General features: G+C 38.5%; 1 protein-coding gene across 1 annotated transcript in view; it reads left to right on the plus strand.

Moving 5' to 3' along the window:
• The window catches only part of CAMKMT (calmodulin-lysine N-methyltransferase), a 335286-nt gene that overhangs the window by 296132 nt on the left and 18587 nt on the right, over positions 1–20567 (plus strand). Inside the window, exon 8 of the mRNA XM_067565423.1 lies at positions 15435–15509. Within this exon, the coding sequence (XP_067421524.1) occupies positions 15435–15509 (75 nt within the window). The remainder of the gene's footprint in view (positions 1–15434; positions 15510–20567) is intronic.

Raw genomic sequence — 20567 nt, forward strand, 5'->3', positions numbered from 1 at the left:
AGGAGATCCAATACCTCCTGTCTACTCCAGGCAGGAGTGCATCTAGTGCATGGAGCCAGCATGCACACAACAAGGGAGGGCATACCAAGGTAGGCAATCAGGATAAGATATTTAAAAAACACACTGGGTTTTAAAGGGCATAGGGTGGCTTCTAGTCTCCATGACCCCCGAGCAGCAGAGTTCACAACTGTGATCAAAGTGATCACTGTCGGGCATTGTGGGACCATTGCTGAAGGGCTGTTAGGATCAATATAGGTGACTCAGTGTTTACACTTGCACTGTAGATTGATTGTGGCTCAATCTACCATTTGGGGAGGTGATGTTACTGCTTTGTTGTAATGGGGAGGCTTTTGTTGGCCAGAGACAAATTTGAGTGTATACACATCCCCAAAGAGATCAATGCAAGATAACTTACATCAACCTAACTTTGTAGTATAGACCAAGCCAGAGTGACATAAGCTAAAAAGGAAAAAGGCACTATTATTCTGAAATAAGTGTGTCCACACAGGGAGTTGTACTAGTATAATAACTATAGCGGTTCAAATTCGCATCTTAGTGTATATTGGTATACCTTTCCTGTGCAGACATGCCCTTAGGGTAGGCACATGCAGTTGGTAGCTAGAAATTATTTACATTCATTACGATATAAATACACATGACTTTGCAATATCTGTGCATTAATACAGTTGCTTGCCAAACTGAGCTAGCGCATACATACCCCAGTGATAATGTTTTAGGTTCCAAACCTTGAAGATGCTAAACACCTCCTATGAACACTCTTGGGATGGGCTCCTTCATCTGGTATGTCTGTCCAGTCGATAATACATTCTGGATGTTTCAGATTGCCATTTATTTTGTATAGGACATCATCCCTTGTCAAAATTTCAAACCTGGTCTTTTAGATATCAATCAAAAGCACATTTTCCACCCTGTCCTCATTTACATTTATCTAATGCTTAAGGTCATTTGTGATCATTTGAGTGTATTTCAGCATATGGAATCAGTGAATAATAGATTTCAGCTCCATGCTGTGAAGAAAGATTGTGTTTTTACAAGACATAATGTTGTTTACTGGGTGTTAATAATCACTAATTAATAAACATATCTAGACTTCTAAAATGTTGCATTTTAAAGTATAAAAATATCAAGTGTTTAACTTATTGAATGCAGTAGCATTTTCTGCCTTCTCTATATAAAATAATTAAATTACAAAAATAATTGATGTATTGTACCAAAAGCCAAATATGTTTTATTTAAAGTTTAGATGTAAATTCTCAGTAAAGTCTTTTGTAGGGTTAACACACCTGTTTTATAAAATATTCTGTATTGTAACAAATATTAATATGGCTTTCTACATCTCGAAGATAAATGACCATTTTTTTATTTCTTCCATATTAATGAAGCTCAGTTTCGCCTTTCAATATTAAGTGTAAACCCTGCTTAGGTGCTTGCGCAATCGTAGTGGCTGGATGAACTCTTCAACTCCACGATGTATTAAAAAGATACTTAATTAAGATACTTGCTACTGTCTCAAAGCTGCCAGGAAACTCAAAAGAGTAGATGCAGTGGCTTCAGTACTATAACTACTATTTGGCCTTTCCTGTCTCATAAAAGGTTAGCCATTTAAGGCCAGATTGGAAAAATGCACAAGAAAATGTACTGTAGTATAGGGAACAATCCAGTCTGGCGCTGGGACATGGACTTAGATAACATGCTGTACATTTATTGATTTAGACTCATACAAACTATACAATGAGCACCCATCCAATTCTCTGGGAACTCTTGACAATTTTTTAAGGTAAACTGACTTGGCAATTTGTTATATTATGTGTTATATTTTATGATACTAGACATTAAGGTAAACAATTTACTGCAGGGGTAACTGGTCTATTTTACAGTTATGAATTTATTTGTAGTATCGAGAAGGGTATTCAGGATTCCTTGCTGATGCTTATTGGTGATATGAAATAATAACACCACTAACTTACTAAGTGCTAATAGATATTTGCAAGAGTTGGGCAAATTATTCATGCTACATAATGTATTTGATTACTTTAACTTTTTTTCCTATACACAAATTATCCATGGACTCACTTATATATGCTCTAGAACTTAACATAAGAGTTGCAGAGGTTATAACATCAACAACTAGTAGTTATAATAGTCTATTGCGGGGTTTTGCACTACTGCCCGTCACCATAGTATCTGAGCACATTCTTCATTAATTAGATTGGCAATAGCAAAGCCCATAGTGGAGTTCAGGAAGTCTCTGGCTCTTCTCCATTTTCACATTACAGAAAGCTCTGCCTGAGGTAAGGTTTTGGAGTTAGAGGGGAGAGGGGAGTGATTGTTGCAAATGTTATTCTAGTCATGATGGAAGAGCTTTCTCAAAGAAGAAGGTTTGTATTGTTTTCTAAAGGTTGACAGGCTCCGGATTTGTCTAATTTCCTGTGCAAATTTGTTCCACAGACAGATTCCCCTGGCTGAGATGGGTGAATCAATTCAGAAAAGAAAAACTATTATTATTATTATTATTGATATTAATATTAATATTATTATTAATATTATGTATTTAATTATTATTTATGGTGGCACCTATGATCCCTCATATGGACCAGGGAACCATTGTGCTAGGCTTTTCACAAACACATAACAAAGAGATAGTCCTCTTCCCCAAAGAGCTTACAGTCTAAGAAAAGAGACAATAACTTGACACAACAGACAGACAATGGAAGCACATGTGCCTACGCACACCTGAATCTTTACATGGGTTGGATAATACTATACTGTATGTTATTTATTTATTTGTATTAGCGTGTAGGGACTGCAGTCAAAGATCAGGGCTTCATTGTGCTAGATTCTGTGCAAATAAGTGATTAAAAAAAAGACAGTCCATCCTGCAAAGAGTTCACGGTTTTGGTTAGCATTTCATCTAAGACTCTCAGTGTGTTTTACTCCTGTGAGGAATGGTAGGAAAATATTTACAGATGCGCAAACCTTATGTGACTTATTCAAAGCACATAGCATGTCAGTAGTAGAGCTGGGAATAGAACCAGAACTGCTGATTCCATGCTTTAACCACTAGTCCACACATCCCTCAGTCCACTCCCCACACAGCCCTTCCTCCATTGTTTGCCTTTCTCCCCCAGACTGCCAACATGACAATGCTTTTCCTTACCCACAATGATCATCAAATAACCCCCTTCCCAAACTTCCCTGTGACCATCTCATAGACTTTATCTACCAGAGACATCTTTATTGAAGACCTCACGGCAACCGTGTTGCAGGGGCCTGAATGCTATTAGATTCAAATCTTGCAGCCTATGGTTTCCACAGTGCATCCTGAAGTGTCCAGCTTCAAGATATGTGGAATATGAATTTATGGTGGCTACAACAGATGATTTCAAAACCGTTGGTCCTCTCTCAGGATCTTCAGATGCTTGGATGTGTTTTTGGTGGAGATGTCTACTGGAGGATTGAAGATTGTGGATTGGGAGGGGCCCACACATTATTAGGGTTTGGAGTGTGAACTGGAATAAAAGAAGGAAGGGGAACCGGAAATTGTTGGAGGGTCCAGAAAGGAAGGGTGTCTCAAAAAATGCTCTTGTGTGAAGGAGATGCAGTTCTCATAGATTTAATTTACATCAATTCCATCTTTCATCAGAAGAGAACTGGTAGATAAGCTAAAAGGATGCTGATGCAGCTATAAACCTCATGAACTGCAGTGAGTTTTGGCATCAAAGTTTATTTCCTAAATGCTGTATCTTGTGAAACTGGTAGCTTTCCTTGCACAAGGAAAGTATATATATCCACTCATGCATTAGCAGCATAAAGTTTGTTCTAGTCTCACATTACAGAAGTCTGACTCATTTTATCTGGTATGATACCTTTACATGCTATTAATCAGAATGTTCACTTACCTGCAAGCTTTGAGAATGCCTCCTGCAACCTCCTCAGTGGTGGGTTTTTGCTGGGTTGGCAGGGCCCATGCAGAGATTCCCCCCTCTCCACCTGTGGAATGCCCTTCATCCTCATGGGCCACCTGAGGAAGTGTCTCTGAGTGATGTAGGCAGGTCACTCCGCCAGCCTCAGAGATGACTGGCTGTGTCATGGGAGTTGATTGACTCTGTGTCCTGCACACGTATAGGAGAGCTTATAAACCTTTCCCTTGACAGATCGGCTCTTAGTCTCACCCTCCCTCCCCTGGGGTTAGGCTAGGACTGGATTTCTGGACATGCTGTGGGCATTAAATCAGTTGCTTTTTTTGGCGCAGGGAAGAGATTTTCTCCTAATTGCCAAATTGGTGATAGTGGTGTGACATTTTCACTTTCCTCATAACATCCTGGAGGGACAGTGGTCTGTGTTAATAATAATAATATACTTCTCACCCCTGTGTATGTTCCTGTGTGAGTTCTTGGTTAAGGAAGTGTGCAGTACCTGGATAAACCCAAGATGGGGAACAGGAATGGGCTGAGGATGGGACATCTCTTAGAGATGCTGGGCAGGAAGGAGATGGGCCTGAATGTCTGGTACATCAAGGAGCCCACTTTGCCCTCATCTTGTGTATGCAGGAAGGGTGATGGTGAGTTTCAGTGATGGTGCTTGAACTTCAATTGGTTGTTTGGGGCTAAGAAAAGTCTCTAACCCTTCCAGATGTTCTGTTCCTTAAGGAAGGCAGATCTACTCTAGACCAATTCTTGCTAGATGTTTTAGCCAGTAGTATTGATTTAATAAAGTTGCCGCCTGTTTAAAAAGACTTTATTATGTTCTTATGTTTCTTGTCTTTTTTCCTGCTGTTTCCAGGTCTAAATATGTAAAGAACCAAAAAAAAGAGACAGATTTACGAGCCTTATGGGAGAAAAAAAAATAGCACAAGCAATTTCTGAAAGACTGGGAGGAACGCTGTAAGGCCATATCAACACTGTATATGCTACAGCTGCATATAGCGCTGTAGCATAGACTCTTCCTGTAATGATGGAAACAGTTTTCCATCACTGTAGGTAATCCGCCTCCCCGAGCAGCAGTAGCTAGGTTGACAAAAGAATGCTTCCATCAATCGATATTGGGCAGGGCTTAGGGCAGTATACCTATGCGGCTTGGTGGTTTGAACATTTTTTCACACCCCTGAGTTCCATACCTGTGTCAACCTAACTTTTAAGTGTAGGCCATCCCTAAATCAAGATTTTTGCTTGTGTTAAATCAGATTCCTGGTTATGTGTCATGCTGGTTTTCTCTTGGACAATGCAAGCCATGTCTGTAGCAAAACTTTAAATCTAAATATTTCTTTGGTATTTTGTCAGGCTGGAAAGGCAGAGTAATAGCTGCAGGCAGCTAATATAAGAAAGCTGATGCCTTTCTTTCAAGGAATTTAAGATAAAGTGTGTCTGACAGTTTTCTGTATAAAGTTATTGTTCTATAATATTCAATCACATCTGTTTTCAGTAAACATGAACTATATTATAAGAGTCTAAAAATAACTCAGGGGGCTAGACCTTGTTCATTCAGTTTCTATCTTAGTCACAGGATACAAAATTACCTTCTGCACTTTGTATCATTGGTATAACGCTTTCCACTTTGCTAAGTTCAGAAGCCTGAAGAGGATAAATAAAAGTGTTTCTGTTCTTTCTTGTTTTCTAATGGAGAGAACAGTCCTGACAAGGATGTTATAATGCTGCTGTATTTTTATATTTTTGTATTTTTAAAGAAGAATAGGAGATGTTTGTTTTTTGAATACACCATGCTCTTCGCAAGTCCATAAGGAACAGTTGAGCGGGTCTATCTATTTCTTTACCTCTCTTCCCCCTGCCCCTCCCACCCCATGCGGGGCTGGGTTTATTAAGTGAGAAGTTAGAATTTAGTGAGGTATATTATTCCTGCTCTGTTTGATGAATTTCCATCCCTTTTATCTGTCCTATACTGGACATTGTCTCTTCTTGGATCCCATTAGTATCTGTGGGCCCATTTTCTCTACGTATCATTGTGCTGCTCTGGTAGAAGGTGAACAGATTTAGTTTCCCCTGGTTTCAACATGCTGCTCCTCTTCAACAGTGTTCTCAACTAATCAAATCCACAGACAAATGTAGCAAGCTTTAAATTTTGACAAAATGATATTAGAAGGACACAAAGAATCTTACATGAGGAATAGAGAAGTGGCTTAACCTTTGAATATGTCATTAATGCAATCATTACTCAAATACAGTATCTGGTTCTAATGTATATTTTTTAAAGAATTATTGAAAACCTCAGAAGGGTTCATAAAACAGCCACAAGAATGGTTCACAGTCTTGAAACATGTCTTACAGTGAGAGACTTAAGGAGCTTCAATCTATGCAGCTAATCAACGAGAAGGATAAGAGATGATTTGATCAGGACCCATAAGTAGCTGCATAAGGAGAAGATCTTCAATAGCAGCAGAACAAGATATGGAAATTGAAGCTAGACAAATTCAAACGTTTAATAGGGTACAGATTTTTAACAGTGGGCTTAATTAACCTTTGGAACAATTTTTATCAAAGGCTGTGGTGGATTCTCAAATGTGTGAAATCTTTAAATCAAAACTGGATATATTTCTAAAAGATATAGTCTACTTTACCCAGAAGCTATGGGCTTGTTGCAGGAATTACTAAGTGAAATTCTATGGCATGTGGTAAGCAGGAAGTCAGACAAGATGATCACGATGGTCCCTTCTGCCCTTAAAATCTTTGAAACTTCTCACCCACCTATGTATCTCCTGCCATCTCCTTCTCCCCCTCTCATTCCTTATGGGCCTACCTTTCCTTACTCTTCCCTTCATATTCTTCTGTTCTCCATTTTTCATCTTTCATTTTTCTCCCTGTTCATGGAATACCTCCTATTTCCCATCTGGCAAATGCATGCCTTCTTTTTCTTCAATTTTCTCCTCTAAATCCATTTATGTGAAGTCTTTATGCACTGATATCATCAGTAACACTGTGCCTCTGCTATCTTGTGTTTTGAAATGTTGTGTTTTATTATATAATACTTGTCTGAATTAGTGTTTAAGAATGTGAGCACCATCCAGCTTGTCTACTAAATGAGGCAGGGTCCTGTAGAAATAATACTGATCATGTCATCGTCGGTCCCTCAGTCTTGGATGATGTCCGTCAGGCTTGGTGGGTCTTCAGATGACTGAGGACCCCAATTCTGGATGCACACATTCTTTGGCAATGGAGGCATGTTGTTGCGTGAGGGAGTGGGATTCGCAGCCCTGGGTTGGTCTATTTCTCCTTCCTCCACCACTGCCATTCCAACTCGGTGTCAAGTTGTTGGGCCTCAAAGTGGTGCACACCTTGATGGACCAGGTGGTGCCACGCCAAGCGATCAACAGCTTGCTTCTCCCAGTCATTGATGTCGATACCTCTGTGCTTGAGGGTGACCTTGAGCGTGTCCTTGTACCATTTCCTTTGGCCACCTTTTGAGCGTTGGCCAATGGAGAGCTGGGAGAAGGGACCCTGGCGAGGCAGGCAGTTCTCAGACATCTGGATGCAGTGGCCCAGCCATCAGAGTTGATTTCTCAAGATCAAGGCTTCAATGCTGGTGGACACAGCTTCATGGAGGACGCGACGCTGATCCGGCAGTCCTCCCGTTTGATCCCCAGGATTCAACACAAGCACCACTGTTGGAAGCTCTCAAGAGTCTTAATGTTGCATTGGTAGACAGTCCAGGTTTTGCTGCAGTAGAGGAGGGTGGTGAGAATGACACCATTATAAACCAAGACCTTCATCGACTTCTGAAGGTCTCTGTTTTCAAAGACATATTGTCGCAGCTTGAAGAAGGCGGCACTGGCACGGTTAACCCGGTGCTGGACTTCTTCATCGATGGTAGCTGCCAAGATATGGGAAAATACTCCACGTACTCCAGAGCCTCCCCGTTTACGTGCATGGCACGAGGGATGTTCAGCTGGCCTGGGGAAGGTTGGTGGAGGACCTTTGTCATGGTGACATTCAAGGACAGGCCAAGTCTCTTATACGAAGCATTGAAGAGATCTAGCATCGCTTGCATGTCCTGTGCAGAATGAGCCATCACACAGCAGTTGTCCACAAACTGAAGATCATGGATGTCCTTGGTGGTGAGTTTCGTTTTCGCCCAGAAGCGACCAAGAATGAAGAGCTTCCTGTCCAATCGATACTGGATACTGATGCCAGGTGGTAGATCATCTCGGATGAGGTGGATGATGACAGTCAGGTGGATGGTGAACAAAGTGGAGGCCTTCATGCAATCTTGTTTGACCCTGGTCCGGATGCAGAAGGCATCAGTTTCAGATCTTCCACTGAGAACGATGGCGGTCATTTCATTGTGCAGCAGTCTCAATATGGTAACAAACTTCAAAGGGCAACCTAGACATTGGAGGATGATCCACAGAGCTTCATGATTTAAGGAATCCTTAAAAATCCTTTCGACTGATAAAGTAAGTAAAGACTATTATAAAACGTATGCGCAGTGGGAGCAAATTAAGATTGCACAGGCAATCTTAATTCTGACATTTCCTAACTCCTGAGTGCTTGACTTTGCAACTCCATTAACATTGTTTTAACAAAAGGGTTGTGTATGTAATATTTATATAAATATATATATAGTTCATTTATTTTTTTTAATGAAATGCACATCATGTAGAACATTTGTGTGTGCAAAATGGAAAATCGTAGATTGCAAATGGGATATTTATTGTCCAAATGGCCTCTTACTTAAACAGATGTGCATTTTGATATGCAGCTGATGTGTGCACAAATTTTATGAGCACAACCTTGTTAGTCAGTTTTGAAAATTTGGCCCTAAAAATTGTGCAATGGCTTAATTTATTTATAATAAATATAATATAATAATAAAATATATTAATGTAATATCTCTCCTCTCTATCTGAATTTTAGAAGAATATGTTGTACAGGTAGTCTCAGCACGAGCCAGTCCTTCCTAAAAATTCTGATGTTTTTCATTGTTTCTTTGTTATTGTTAATTTGTTGCCACAATGCCTATAGTCACAGAGGTTACATCAAAACAAAGACAAAAGAGCACAGTAGAGCAACGTTGTCTCATTAATTTTGTGGGGAGGCGAGGGTTGAGAATTAATTATATTCTCATGCACGATATTCATCATGGATTAAATTCATCCAGTGTAGAAAACCCACACAAGACCTAATTCCCAAAATAGGATCTAAGTGGGATTTCAGTGATCATAGGGCTTGTGCTGGTCCTCTGAAGAAGATTGAATTTCACCTTATATGCCCAGACAAAATAACTTCCCAGTATCATTTTGAAAAGTAGTCCTAAGCATTTTACTCATGAGTGTTCATCAGCACAACAGAAATGAAGGAGGCAAGCAACCATGTCCTCTGGTTTAAAATAACAACATTTAGGAGGGGAAGCCCAAATTACTATTCAGCCTCTCGATCTTATTTATGCAGAACTGAGGAGTTTGGACTGATCACTGAGAGGAAACAAGCTGGCCTACCCTCATGATAATGTGTTAATAGGAATATGCTTGTTTGCACTCACACAATCAGTCACCCATACAGCGTTACACACTCTTACACATACTTGCATGCACACTGAAGCTAATAGTTTTTATAAACTGAAACCTGCATTAAATTATTAAAGAAAATGGGGAGAGGGGAACCTCATGTTGTTGCTCAGATGCCATGTTGTTTTTTTATTATTTTAAGCAAGTCAGCCAAATCATATGTATCTGTTGTACAATTGTTATTCCTATCTGATTTTGTGCTGTCACTTTCTCTGTGTGACTACTACAGCACTAACTTTATGTCTGCTAGAACTGTGTCAGCCTTTGCAAGAACCACACAGAGGAACTTGGAGGTAAACATAATTTTTGTGATGAGTATGCTTATTTTGGTCTGTCAGTGAAAGTCTTAATGTGCGGACACATTAAGAAGTCACATTATGAGTCACAGAAATGAGATAATTCAAACACCACCCAAAATAAGAGAAGCTGCTAAAACATATCACCTTAATGGTCACTGTGAATACAACTGGTAGCTTTACAGTTGAGGGGGAAAATGGCATTGATATTTGTAGCTTATTTTCCAAGAAATGACAACAATTACTATGTGGAGAAGATGCATTTCTGTCTACTATAACTGTCTTTGCAGCATTTGCCATCTTTGATTTGCCTCTTTGCAATGGAAGGAAACATTGTCATGGGCTTTGGTGGTACTTAAAGAAAGGATGCCCTTCTAGTCCTTGTTCTTTCATTTGTCCTTTTCCTGATGTTATCACCACCCTTCTACTTACTTTGACCCAAATCGCATTCTCTGGATTGGCTGCCAATTCAAAAGACAAAAGAGAAATAAAATATGAAAATGCTTTGATTCTTTTAATTTTTGTGTGTGAATCTATTGCTTTTGAATGGTGGTGGATTGACAGCCAAGGAGATTGAAACAGCAGTGTGCATTTCTTAATGCTGCTTTACTAATGTGCTTCATTCCTGACCTGGAAAAGCCAACTTTGTGGGTGAGAGGATAGTTCATTCTACTTGGCTCATTCAATCCTTGTCCTCTTTTCTGCGACTGCCATTAAGATGGCTAATTATAGTAATGGGTTTGTGATGTGGCTACTTTTGCTCTGGGAATTGGTCAAACTCATTTGATATAGACCATAGAGGAACCATCAAATGGTACCAACTTTCAGTTACTATGAGCTTAGTCTGGTTATGAACCAAACAACCCAGAGCCTTCCAACCCCACCCCACATTTTTTTAAAAAAAGAGAAAAACAGTTCAATTGTTTTTCGTTATATAGTGACCTAAACAAAATCAGAAACCTCACTTTTCAGATGTGTTTTCAACCAGGCTTAATTGATTTCTTTTAATTGCTGGAAACAACCTGAATTTTTTAAGTGGTGCATGGTTATAGTCACCTGACTTCATTTAAACTCAAAATGATTTTCCTTATACCACCTGCAGCTGTAAAGGTTTAATGTTTAGTGAAAAGGCCTATTTGGGTATGTCTTACTTAAACAGAACCCCAGGGAAAAACATACTTTCCTAAACTTACAAAATATTCAGCTCTTGCCATCTTGCAGTTTCCCCTCACAAGGAGAAAGATCCCATAGAGGGTTGGGTTTTTGTGTGTGTGTGTGTGTGTAGCTTTCAAAGCTTTGTTTTTACTGGAATAACAAACAAAGTGTAAAGTTTTGGAAACTCTTCTGGGAACTCCTTCCTCTTGTGCTTTCTACTTATCCAAGATACTACTTTGAAGTGGGTAGAGAGAGGACTCAGGCTCAGATATTTGAAAGAGTAGTACTGCAGATGGTAATGTGTAGAAATGAAGCCCAACAAATACTCTGGATGTACTGCCAGACTTTTGGGTGTCCAAGATACAGATCCAAATGTTGTGGCTTGGGAACATCTCCAATAATTGGTGGCTAAAAACCACTCCTTTGTTCTTTTTACACACTAAAATGTAGCTTTTAGTAGCTGTTAATTTGCACAAAGAGGCTATTTATATTGAACACATTTTAAAATTTCAAAAATGGTCATGGGGACTTCCGTCTTTTAAGAAAGCAGTCAATTTGGCTGACTTTCACAGCTTTAACAGTCTCTTTATAGCACAGTATTTAACATGGCTGTACTTTTTAAGGTAAGGACACTTTTTAAAAAGTTCATTTAGTCTGATATGTTCAAATCTTATGTGTCTGATCCTTCATACTTTCTGTGAACGTTTCCTTGTCATTTTATCCTGTACATGCAGAAAGAGTGGCTTCTTCCTTTAGCCTGCCTCCAACAATTCTCTCAGCTCTGGCACAGAGGTGAAGAGGCATTGATAAAGATGTTCCCTTGCCCATTAGAAGACTAGTGCCTAATTTCAACTTGGAAATTTTAAGCATGTAAATATCTCACTTGCACATGCCAACGGGAACTTCGCCAGATATTTATTTGTTCAACATCATGGTTTCTGAGCTGTCATTTAACCATGTAGATCCCTGTTTGTGCTTGCAGTAGGTGTGTGCACAAATTTTGCAGGTGCCACCCTTTGATAATTTGTCCCTAAAATCCTTCTGACTCCTTAAGGCTAGATCAGACTTTTGCATTGTGAATGCTTAGCAGGCAGTCAGCTACTGAAAGTAATGTGGGAGAGCCAGGGGAAGGCACCTGTGCCTTCCTCAACACCTTTTTTATAAGGCACAGTAAGTATGAGGGTTTTTTAAAAATTTCAAACCGTTATTCGCTCTGTTCTGACCTCTCTTTCTGTGGCAATTAGAACTAAATATGGCCTTTAAGACTGAGCATTCCTCTACCAGTTTCCAGTTCTCTTTCAGGAATCTCAAAATTAAAATGAGAGCCTAAAAACCCACAAAGGCCTGATGAAATACATCCTAGAATACTCAAGGAGCTAGCTAAAGAGATACGTGAGCCATTAGCGATTATCCTCAAAAAGTCATGGAAGATGGGAGAGATTCCAGAGGACTGGAAAAGGGCAAATATAGTGACAATCTATAAAAAGGGAAATAAGGATAACCCAGGGAATTACAGACCAGTCAGCTTAACTTCAGTACCTGGAAAGATAATGGAGCAAATAATTAAGCAATCAATTTGCAATCATCTAGAAGATAATAAAGTAGTAAGTAATAGTCAGCATGGATTTGTCAAGAACAGATCATGTCAAACCAACCTGATAGCTTTCTTTGACAGGTAACAAATTTTGTGGGCTAGGGGAAGTGGTAGATGTGTTATTTCTTGACGTTAGTAAGGCTTTTGATACTGTCTGGCATGACCTCATGAACAAACTAGGGAAATATAGCCTAGATGGAGCTACTATAAGGTGTGCATAACTGGTTGGAAAAAACATTCCCAGAGAATAGTTACCAGTGGTTCACAGTCAAGCTAGAAGGGCATATCAAGTAGAGTCCTACAGAGATCAGTTCTGAGTCCAGTTCTGTTCAATATCTTCATCAATGATTTAGATAATGGTATAGCGAGTACACTTATAAAGTTTGCGGATGGTGCGAAACTGGGAGGGGTTGCAAGTGATTTGGAGGATAGGATTAAAATTCAAAATAATCTGGACAAACTGGAGAAATGGTCTGAATAAATAGGATGAAATTCAATAAGGACTCCACTTAGGAAGGAACAATCAGTTGCACATATACAAAATGGGAAATGACTCCCTAGGAAAGAGTACTGCAGAAACGGATCTGAAGGTCCTAGTGGATCACAAGCTATATATGAATCAACACTGTAACATTGTTGCAAAAAAAGCAAACCTCATTCTGGGATGTTTATAAGCAAGACACGAGAAATAATTCTTCCAGTCTTCTCCATGCTAGTTAGGCCTCAACTGCAGTAATGTGTCCAGTTCTGGGTGACAAATTTCAGGGAAGATGTGGACAAATTGGAGGAAGTCCAGAGGAAAGCAGCAAAAATGATTAAAGATCTAGAAAACATGACCTATGAAAGAAGATTGAAAATATTGGGTTTGTTTAGTCTGGAGAAGAGATGACTGAGTGGGGGACATGTTAACAGTTTTCAAGTACATAAAAAGTTGTTATAAGGAAGAGGGAGAAAAATTGTTCTCCTTAATCTCTAAGGATAGGACAAGAAGCAATGGGCTTTAATTGCAGCAAGGGCGAGTTAGGTTGGACATTACGAAAAACTTTCTAACTGTCAGGATAGTTAAGCATTGGAATAAATTGCCTAGGGAGGTTGTGGAATCTCCATCACTGGAGATTTTTAAGAGCAGGTTAGACAAACACCTGTCAGTGATGGTCTAGATAACGCTTGGTCCTGCAATATGTACAGGGGATTGGACTAAATGACCTCGTGAAGTCCCTTCCAGTCCTGCAATTCTTTCTTTGATTTAATAAAACTTACCTTTACCTTATTTTTCACCATTCTAACATAAGTTTCCACGGAAACAGGGTTGAAAAAGCCACTGGTAGCCAGCAGGCAGCCAGCAGCGGAGAGTGAGAACTCTCCTTTGTCACTTTCCGCTACTGGCTGTCTGCCGAGCACTTGAAGTGCCAGTTTGCAAAAGCTACCTGGGTTTATAAAATCTGCGCTACTTTCAATCAGAGGAAAGATATTAAATTAACCTACTCTTTTTTCCCCCTGTGGATTGGCATAATAAATTCCAGGATGGTAAATGGGATAATGAGTTCTGTTCTGTTCAGTTACACTGATACCCACATAGTCAGAAGTTTTGCTAGCCAATCATATTTCTCCTTTCATAATTTCCATTTTATAAAGTTTTGTATCTCACAGTCATTTGTGTGTGCACATGTGCGTGTGCTTATATTGTAGTACTATGATTCTTTGTTTTACAGGATCCCATTTTTGCTTAGCATAGGCAGCGTATCCCCTTTTTCTTATATATATGCCCGGATTTTTTCAACGAACATATAATAACTGATCCTCAGCTAAATATCAGGAGTAGTGTCTGAATGGAGATAGCTTTTGACCAGAAGTAGAATATAGCTGCTGGAAAACTGAGGGTCTATTTGGTTAAGACTCATACAAAACTGAGATAAGCGTGCACAACAGTCAGAATAAACCCTGCCTGCCCCTCTGTCCCCCCAGGTGTTTTCCCCATAAATATTTATCTCCTTTCTTTTATGAATAACCAGAAAATGGGGAGAGGGGGTGGGAACAGATGCTGTTAAAAAGAGAGAGACACACATAGAGCTTCGAATCTTTCCATAGGTGTAATGTTATTATAAATGTTTAGCAAATTCCAGTGCTAATTACAGATTTTAATTGGGAGCAAAGTACCAAAATTCTTCATGGCAGCCACACAATACAGCTGCCTTCATAAACAAAACAGAACTTTGAACATATGTGCATTTTTGGCTATTATTAAATGTTGTAGAATTAAATAACTTATCACCTATGAAAGAATAGGTGTTGACAGAGTCAGTACTGGTGTATTTTTAAGCTTGCCTAAGGCAACATTGCTGGCATTGAAGTTAAGCTTGGCATTCTTTCACCTCCTCCTTCCTCCCTTAACCCCAGGAGAATGCTCATTTCATCAATGAGACTTGTCCACCAGATACAACAGAGATCCTTGAATTCACTACATTTATTTTGCAAATTTGTACTGCAGTCAGAGCAACAATGCTTTGATTTCACTATATGATACCCAGATTTTAAGGGCCAACACATCTAGAACCATTCCAGTGGTTCAGAATGTACTATTTCTTCAGTGACCCAGTAATGAGAAGCTATATAGACTGCTTTTATGTTTGAATAAAGACATAGTTCTTCAGCTTCAGGATTTAAAAACCAAAGAAGATTCAGAATAGTCAAGCATATTTCTGTATTTTTGTATCTTCCTTTTAAAATGATGTGTATATACTTTAGAAAAAAAAACAATTTTATATGCCACATAACAATAATGTTAATGCTTTAAAAAAATCCAAAGATGAAAAAAATGTAAGTCTAATTTTTTTTAATCTTTTTTTTCCTCTAGCGTTTTACGATGGGATAATGAGACAGATGTCTCTCAACTGGAAGGACATTTTGACATTGTTATGTGTGCTGACTGGTAAGTACATAAAAATCATAAAACTCATGTTAGAAAAAATAGCTTTGCTGGAGTAATTGTACTGTGCTGCTTGCTGATGGCTAAGCAAAGTCAACAAATGAAGCACAAAGCCACCTTAACCTCAACAAATTAATATTCATCTCCATGTGACAGTTATAAGGTAGTCTTCTATCACACAGTAACTTCTACCACATTATTTCCCAAAGATTGATTTTGAGAAGCATTTCCATTTTCTGGAATTGCCTCTGTTTCATGCTTGACGTATCAGTAAATGGACGACTTAGGCAAATTGCAAATAATTATGGCTCAGTGAGGAACAGTCTGGAGAAAAGGGAGTTTATCAACACAAACAGCTCAATTAGCTTACTTCTTAGGAAAGATCTGACTATTGATATAAGGGGATGTATATTTTGCTCCCCAGAAAATCTTTGCGGAGGAAAAAGATTTTCAAAATCTTTTTGTATCACATTTGGTTTCTTAAATCAATTCAGCAATGACATTGATAAATATCCACTAAAAATGATCTTCACATTATTTACACAGGTAGATATTGTTAATAATAAGAGAATGCTTAGTAAAAATTAGAGCACAATACTTAATTTGTGACTGAGTGGTTTCATGTTAAAATCTGTTATATATTCTATTTAAATATATCATTGGTTTGACTGTTGACACAGACCAATTTCTGATATTGACGGTGCAGAATCATCCAATCCTCTGAGTGACTGCATGCCCATTTCAAAACAGTGCATTCTTAATTATCAGTGAAGAAAGCTAGAAAATGTAGGTGCAAGTTTCAGTTAAAAAAAAGGAAAATAATTTTTAAATAAATCTTTCCTTACATAATTAATGTTTGTTTTTGATTCTTTAGATTGCCCTTACAGAATAAAAATGCTTCTATTTTGAGGCATGTAATTATTGTAAACGTCCAAATTCTGAAAAGAATGACTTCACAAGATAGCTGAATTTGGCAGATTTCTGACCCTTACTGAGGGCTAGTTCAAAGGAAAAAGGGAGGAGGGAAGGGTGAAATGGTCTATTGTCTTTGTAAACAATGCACTTTTAAATTGGCTTCTCAAAAACATATCCACTATATTTGGTTATATTTTTTGTTTTCTTTAAAGGAAACTTTTTTTCCCAGAAAAAAATACTGATTTTTGCTTAATAAGGGGTAAAGAGTATTTATTCTTTTTTCATCCTTTACTGCTACTTACTTCTTGACTTACAGTGAATGCAACAATGCTTCCTTTCCCTTAGCATTTAATTTCAGAAAAGTTCTTTGTTCCCAAAAAGAACAGAGATGGGTTTCTAACTAATCGCTGATAATGTGCCTCAGAGATGCATCATCTGATTAAAATAAGGAGCTAAACAACACCATATGACTTCAGCAAGTAATTTAGTAAATGCCTTCCTCACCAAATATTAGAATGGATACTCCAGGTTTCATTGCACAGATGAAGTTAATGCTGGGCAGGATTAGATCAGATTAAGTATGAAAGTCAGATCAGAGTGCTGGCGGACATGAGCAGGAGGGCAGTGGTCTTCTCGGAGGCTTAGACAAGGCTCGCATATGGATGTTCTCCAGATTATGTGGGTGAAGCAAGGTCTTGCCAAGAGATTTAGAGTTAAATTTGTTCTTCACACAAATATCAAAACAACCTGGCTGTGCCATCTCTTGTATTCTTGATACTCACACCGTGTCATCCTATTTGTACTGGGGAGAATAGCAGAGGGAGCCAGACTTAAGTCGTTTTTTCATTAATATTCTTGCCTAATACTCCACCCAGCCTGTTTGGAAATAGTATACTTTCATTAGGAAACAAAGGATCATACATGACAGATAAAATACCTAATGCATTTGCAATCTCTGGGTTTTGTACATTCGTTCTGAAGCATTTAAGATTCAGGTAAGCACATAAATATTTATAGATTTTTAATAAATAGCTACATGAGGGTTCATTTAAAACACAGATTTTTATACACACATTACCTTTATATTTGGTGCTTTTAGGGCCAAAATGCAAATATACATCTATGTTTTAATAAGCGTGAAATCACTGTAATGCTTCTTACTTTTTAAAAATCATTGTTTCAGCAACAGAAACCAATAGTTTACCTGATATGTGGTCAGGGTTAGTTAAAAATGTAGAATACATTTATCAAAGTAGCATCTTCTTTTGGTTTTCATGTTTTTCTCTCCCAAAGTAAAGAATCACTTCAGAACTGCTGGTGGTATTTTAGTTTTCTGATTTTTGGGGCTGCTGTACCAGAGGAAAAGAAATCACTTTCCATACAGTTCTTCAGATGAAACCTAAAGTATGCAGTGATAAAAACAGATGGAATAAATTGCATTTAGCTCTACACTATCACATAGGTCATTCTCAGTCAATGAAATCTGGAAGTAGAACAGAGAAACATAAAGCAAAAATCTGAGTTCAAATATTAGGTACATGGATAAATTCTTATTGAAGTATTTCTAGCAAGGGTGGTATTGTCTGGTTCTCTGAATAGCTAACCAGTGGTACTGCTTGATCCCATTTACATGAAAACAAGCTCTATTCATTCCAAACCCACACTGAAGTTCAAGTAAAAATATACATGATTACAACAAGCAGCAATTTGTTTATGTTCTTAAATCATTCATATATTCATATATTTACATTCAAACATCCATAAGCCTTGTGTGCAGGGGTGGAAAATAAGTTATTTCCCAGAACAGACAGTCTATTAGTTCACAGCTAAATTTAGTAGCTCAACTAGATTATAAAATAAATGAGGCAAACCGTGGAAGCTAGTTAGTTAACCATTCAGGGTTTTGACAATAAAAAATAGTTTCACGGTTCAGCAGTTCCTAAATAACTTGTAAAATGTCACCTTTGAGATAAGAATGAGGGAAAAAATATTGGAGAGGCCATACCTGTGATAAAGATGCTCTTGAAAAAACGTCAAAATACTGGTCTGTTTTACCCATATGTTCCTAACCACTGGCTTTTGTGAGGGAGAAGGGGACTTCTCAGATCCACATGACTGCCTCCAAAACTGCAGGACATTCAGTGGCACTGCAGCTAGTAGTGCAATAAATGCAGGCATGGGAATGGTAAAAATGAGATTGAATACAATAGAGGAGAGAGAAAGAGATGGGTCCACCCTGGACAGGTCATAAAGAAAATTCTTCTTAGGTTCCTGAGTGCCCCACTTTTCTGGATTTACTTAAAATACAGGATATATTATTTTCCTGATTAAGAAAAAATGAATGTAATGTTATTCTTTTTAATTAATTATCAAAGAGAAGCCTGGGGAGGTTGAGGTCAGGGGTCAGATAAAGGAAAAATCATTGGGCTTTCGATTTTCTATTGTAAGTAGGTATGATTTGACCATAGGCTGCAAACACTTGAGCACATGGGTAGTCCCAGACTATTCCCATGCCTACGCACATGGATAAGTATTTGCATGATCGAAGCCTACGGACCCAAATCCACATTCATTTCACTACCAAAATTCCCCCTGAAGTCATTGAGGGTTGTGATTCTCTGGCAATGCAGGATTGAGCTCCAGTTACTGATTAACTCCATGACATTGGCATGAACTATACTGCATTTAATATAAGGATTCCTTTCTACAGGAATGCAGTAAGATCTCTGTCCTTGAATTTAGAGTAACATGTTATTGTTCGTTTTAAGCTTACCTTCGTACATGCATTTCAACTGCAGTGAAATCTGATGGTGTGGAAATATGATTTTTTTTTTTTTACCTAATAAATGTTCTTCAGGGTATGACAGCTTTACAGTTGAAGCTGTGGAAAAAGATAAATGACTCTATACATTAGGTGCTGTAAATGATTGTAAATCATTTCTGAAGTACCATCTGTAAACTGTCCCATTGTACTTAGCTTTTGCTGTACATGCAAAAAGAAAAGAGAGTTGACCTGATAGCCTATAAAATATAAACATATACCTACTGTTCAGAGGCACTTGTAATGCTAAGATCCAGGAAGATGGGATAAAGCATACCAGCCTTAACCTACCTGAGAATTCCTTACAGTTTTTTCTTTGTTGTAGCTTACTATTACTTATACAGTTTTTGTGTAAGCATCTTTTCTTTTGTTTTAATGGTAGCTTTTCTTAAATGGAAAACATACAGAAAAAGAAATTGTTTAAAAAAAATAAAAATAAAGGATGGAACTGACATGGTATGGTGGCCTATAATTTCACACAGGTGTAACACAATAACCACATTGGCTAAAGCTAGGCAAAGAGCTGGTAAACTCTGCTCCAGCTTCTTTACTGTTCTGACCAAAGACTTCTGTGCTGACCTGTAAAATGCTTTCTGTTCCTATCCTGGGCCTCTAATACTTCCTATTACAGAAATTTGAGGCATTTTGTTATATGGACAAAAATCCATTAAGAGCTTGGTTAAGAAGACTACCAAACCACTGGTGAGCTAAGCCAAATTTGAACTGTGGTGTCCAGAAATGAAAGACAAGTGCAAAAGACCAATGTACCGCTTAGCTTCGCTGAGAGGTGCTGAGCCTAGAAGATTCTTTTTAGGGGTACAGTTTCAGCATGTGATTCTGGTAGTTAGCCACACAAATCCTATTGGTGTTAATATAGAAGTTGCGTGATTAAATCCCCCTGTATGGTCCAAATTCTGTGCCAGCCCATATCCATGGTACAGATCCTCCAACTGCTCTTTCAGGATCTGAGGTACTCAAAGCCTCTTCCTATGCTGAGGAGGTAGAAGCATTCTCCGGGGTGGCTGCATAACACTAACATGGCCTCCCAGTCTTTCCCTTGTCCAGGGTCTGAGTATGTAGCTCTCAGAGTAGGAGATTGGCAGCCAGGGTACTAATTTATAATGTCAGTGAAAGCTGAATCTTTACATTATCCCAGGGCTTTTGGGGGTGAGAGTGGGGAGATAGGGCAGGGACTGTTGCTGCAGGTTTTCCATCCTATCTGACTTTCCCAAGTAATGATCCATCAAGGCTATTTTTCCAACCTCTACCCAAGCAATCAAGAGGCGGAGAAGAGCACAGAGATGCTCCTCCTGCCACCCTTGCCC

Source organism: Emydura macquarii, unplaced genomic scaffold (genome assembly GCF_026122565.2).
Source record: "Emydura macquarii macquarii isolate MOO-44397 ecotype Brisbane River unplaced genomic scaffold, CSIRO-AGI_Emac_v2 contig_2676, whole genome shotgun sequence".
Taxonomy (NCBI): Eukaryota; Metazoa; Chordata; order Testudines; family Chelidae; genus Emydura; species Emydura macquarii.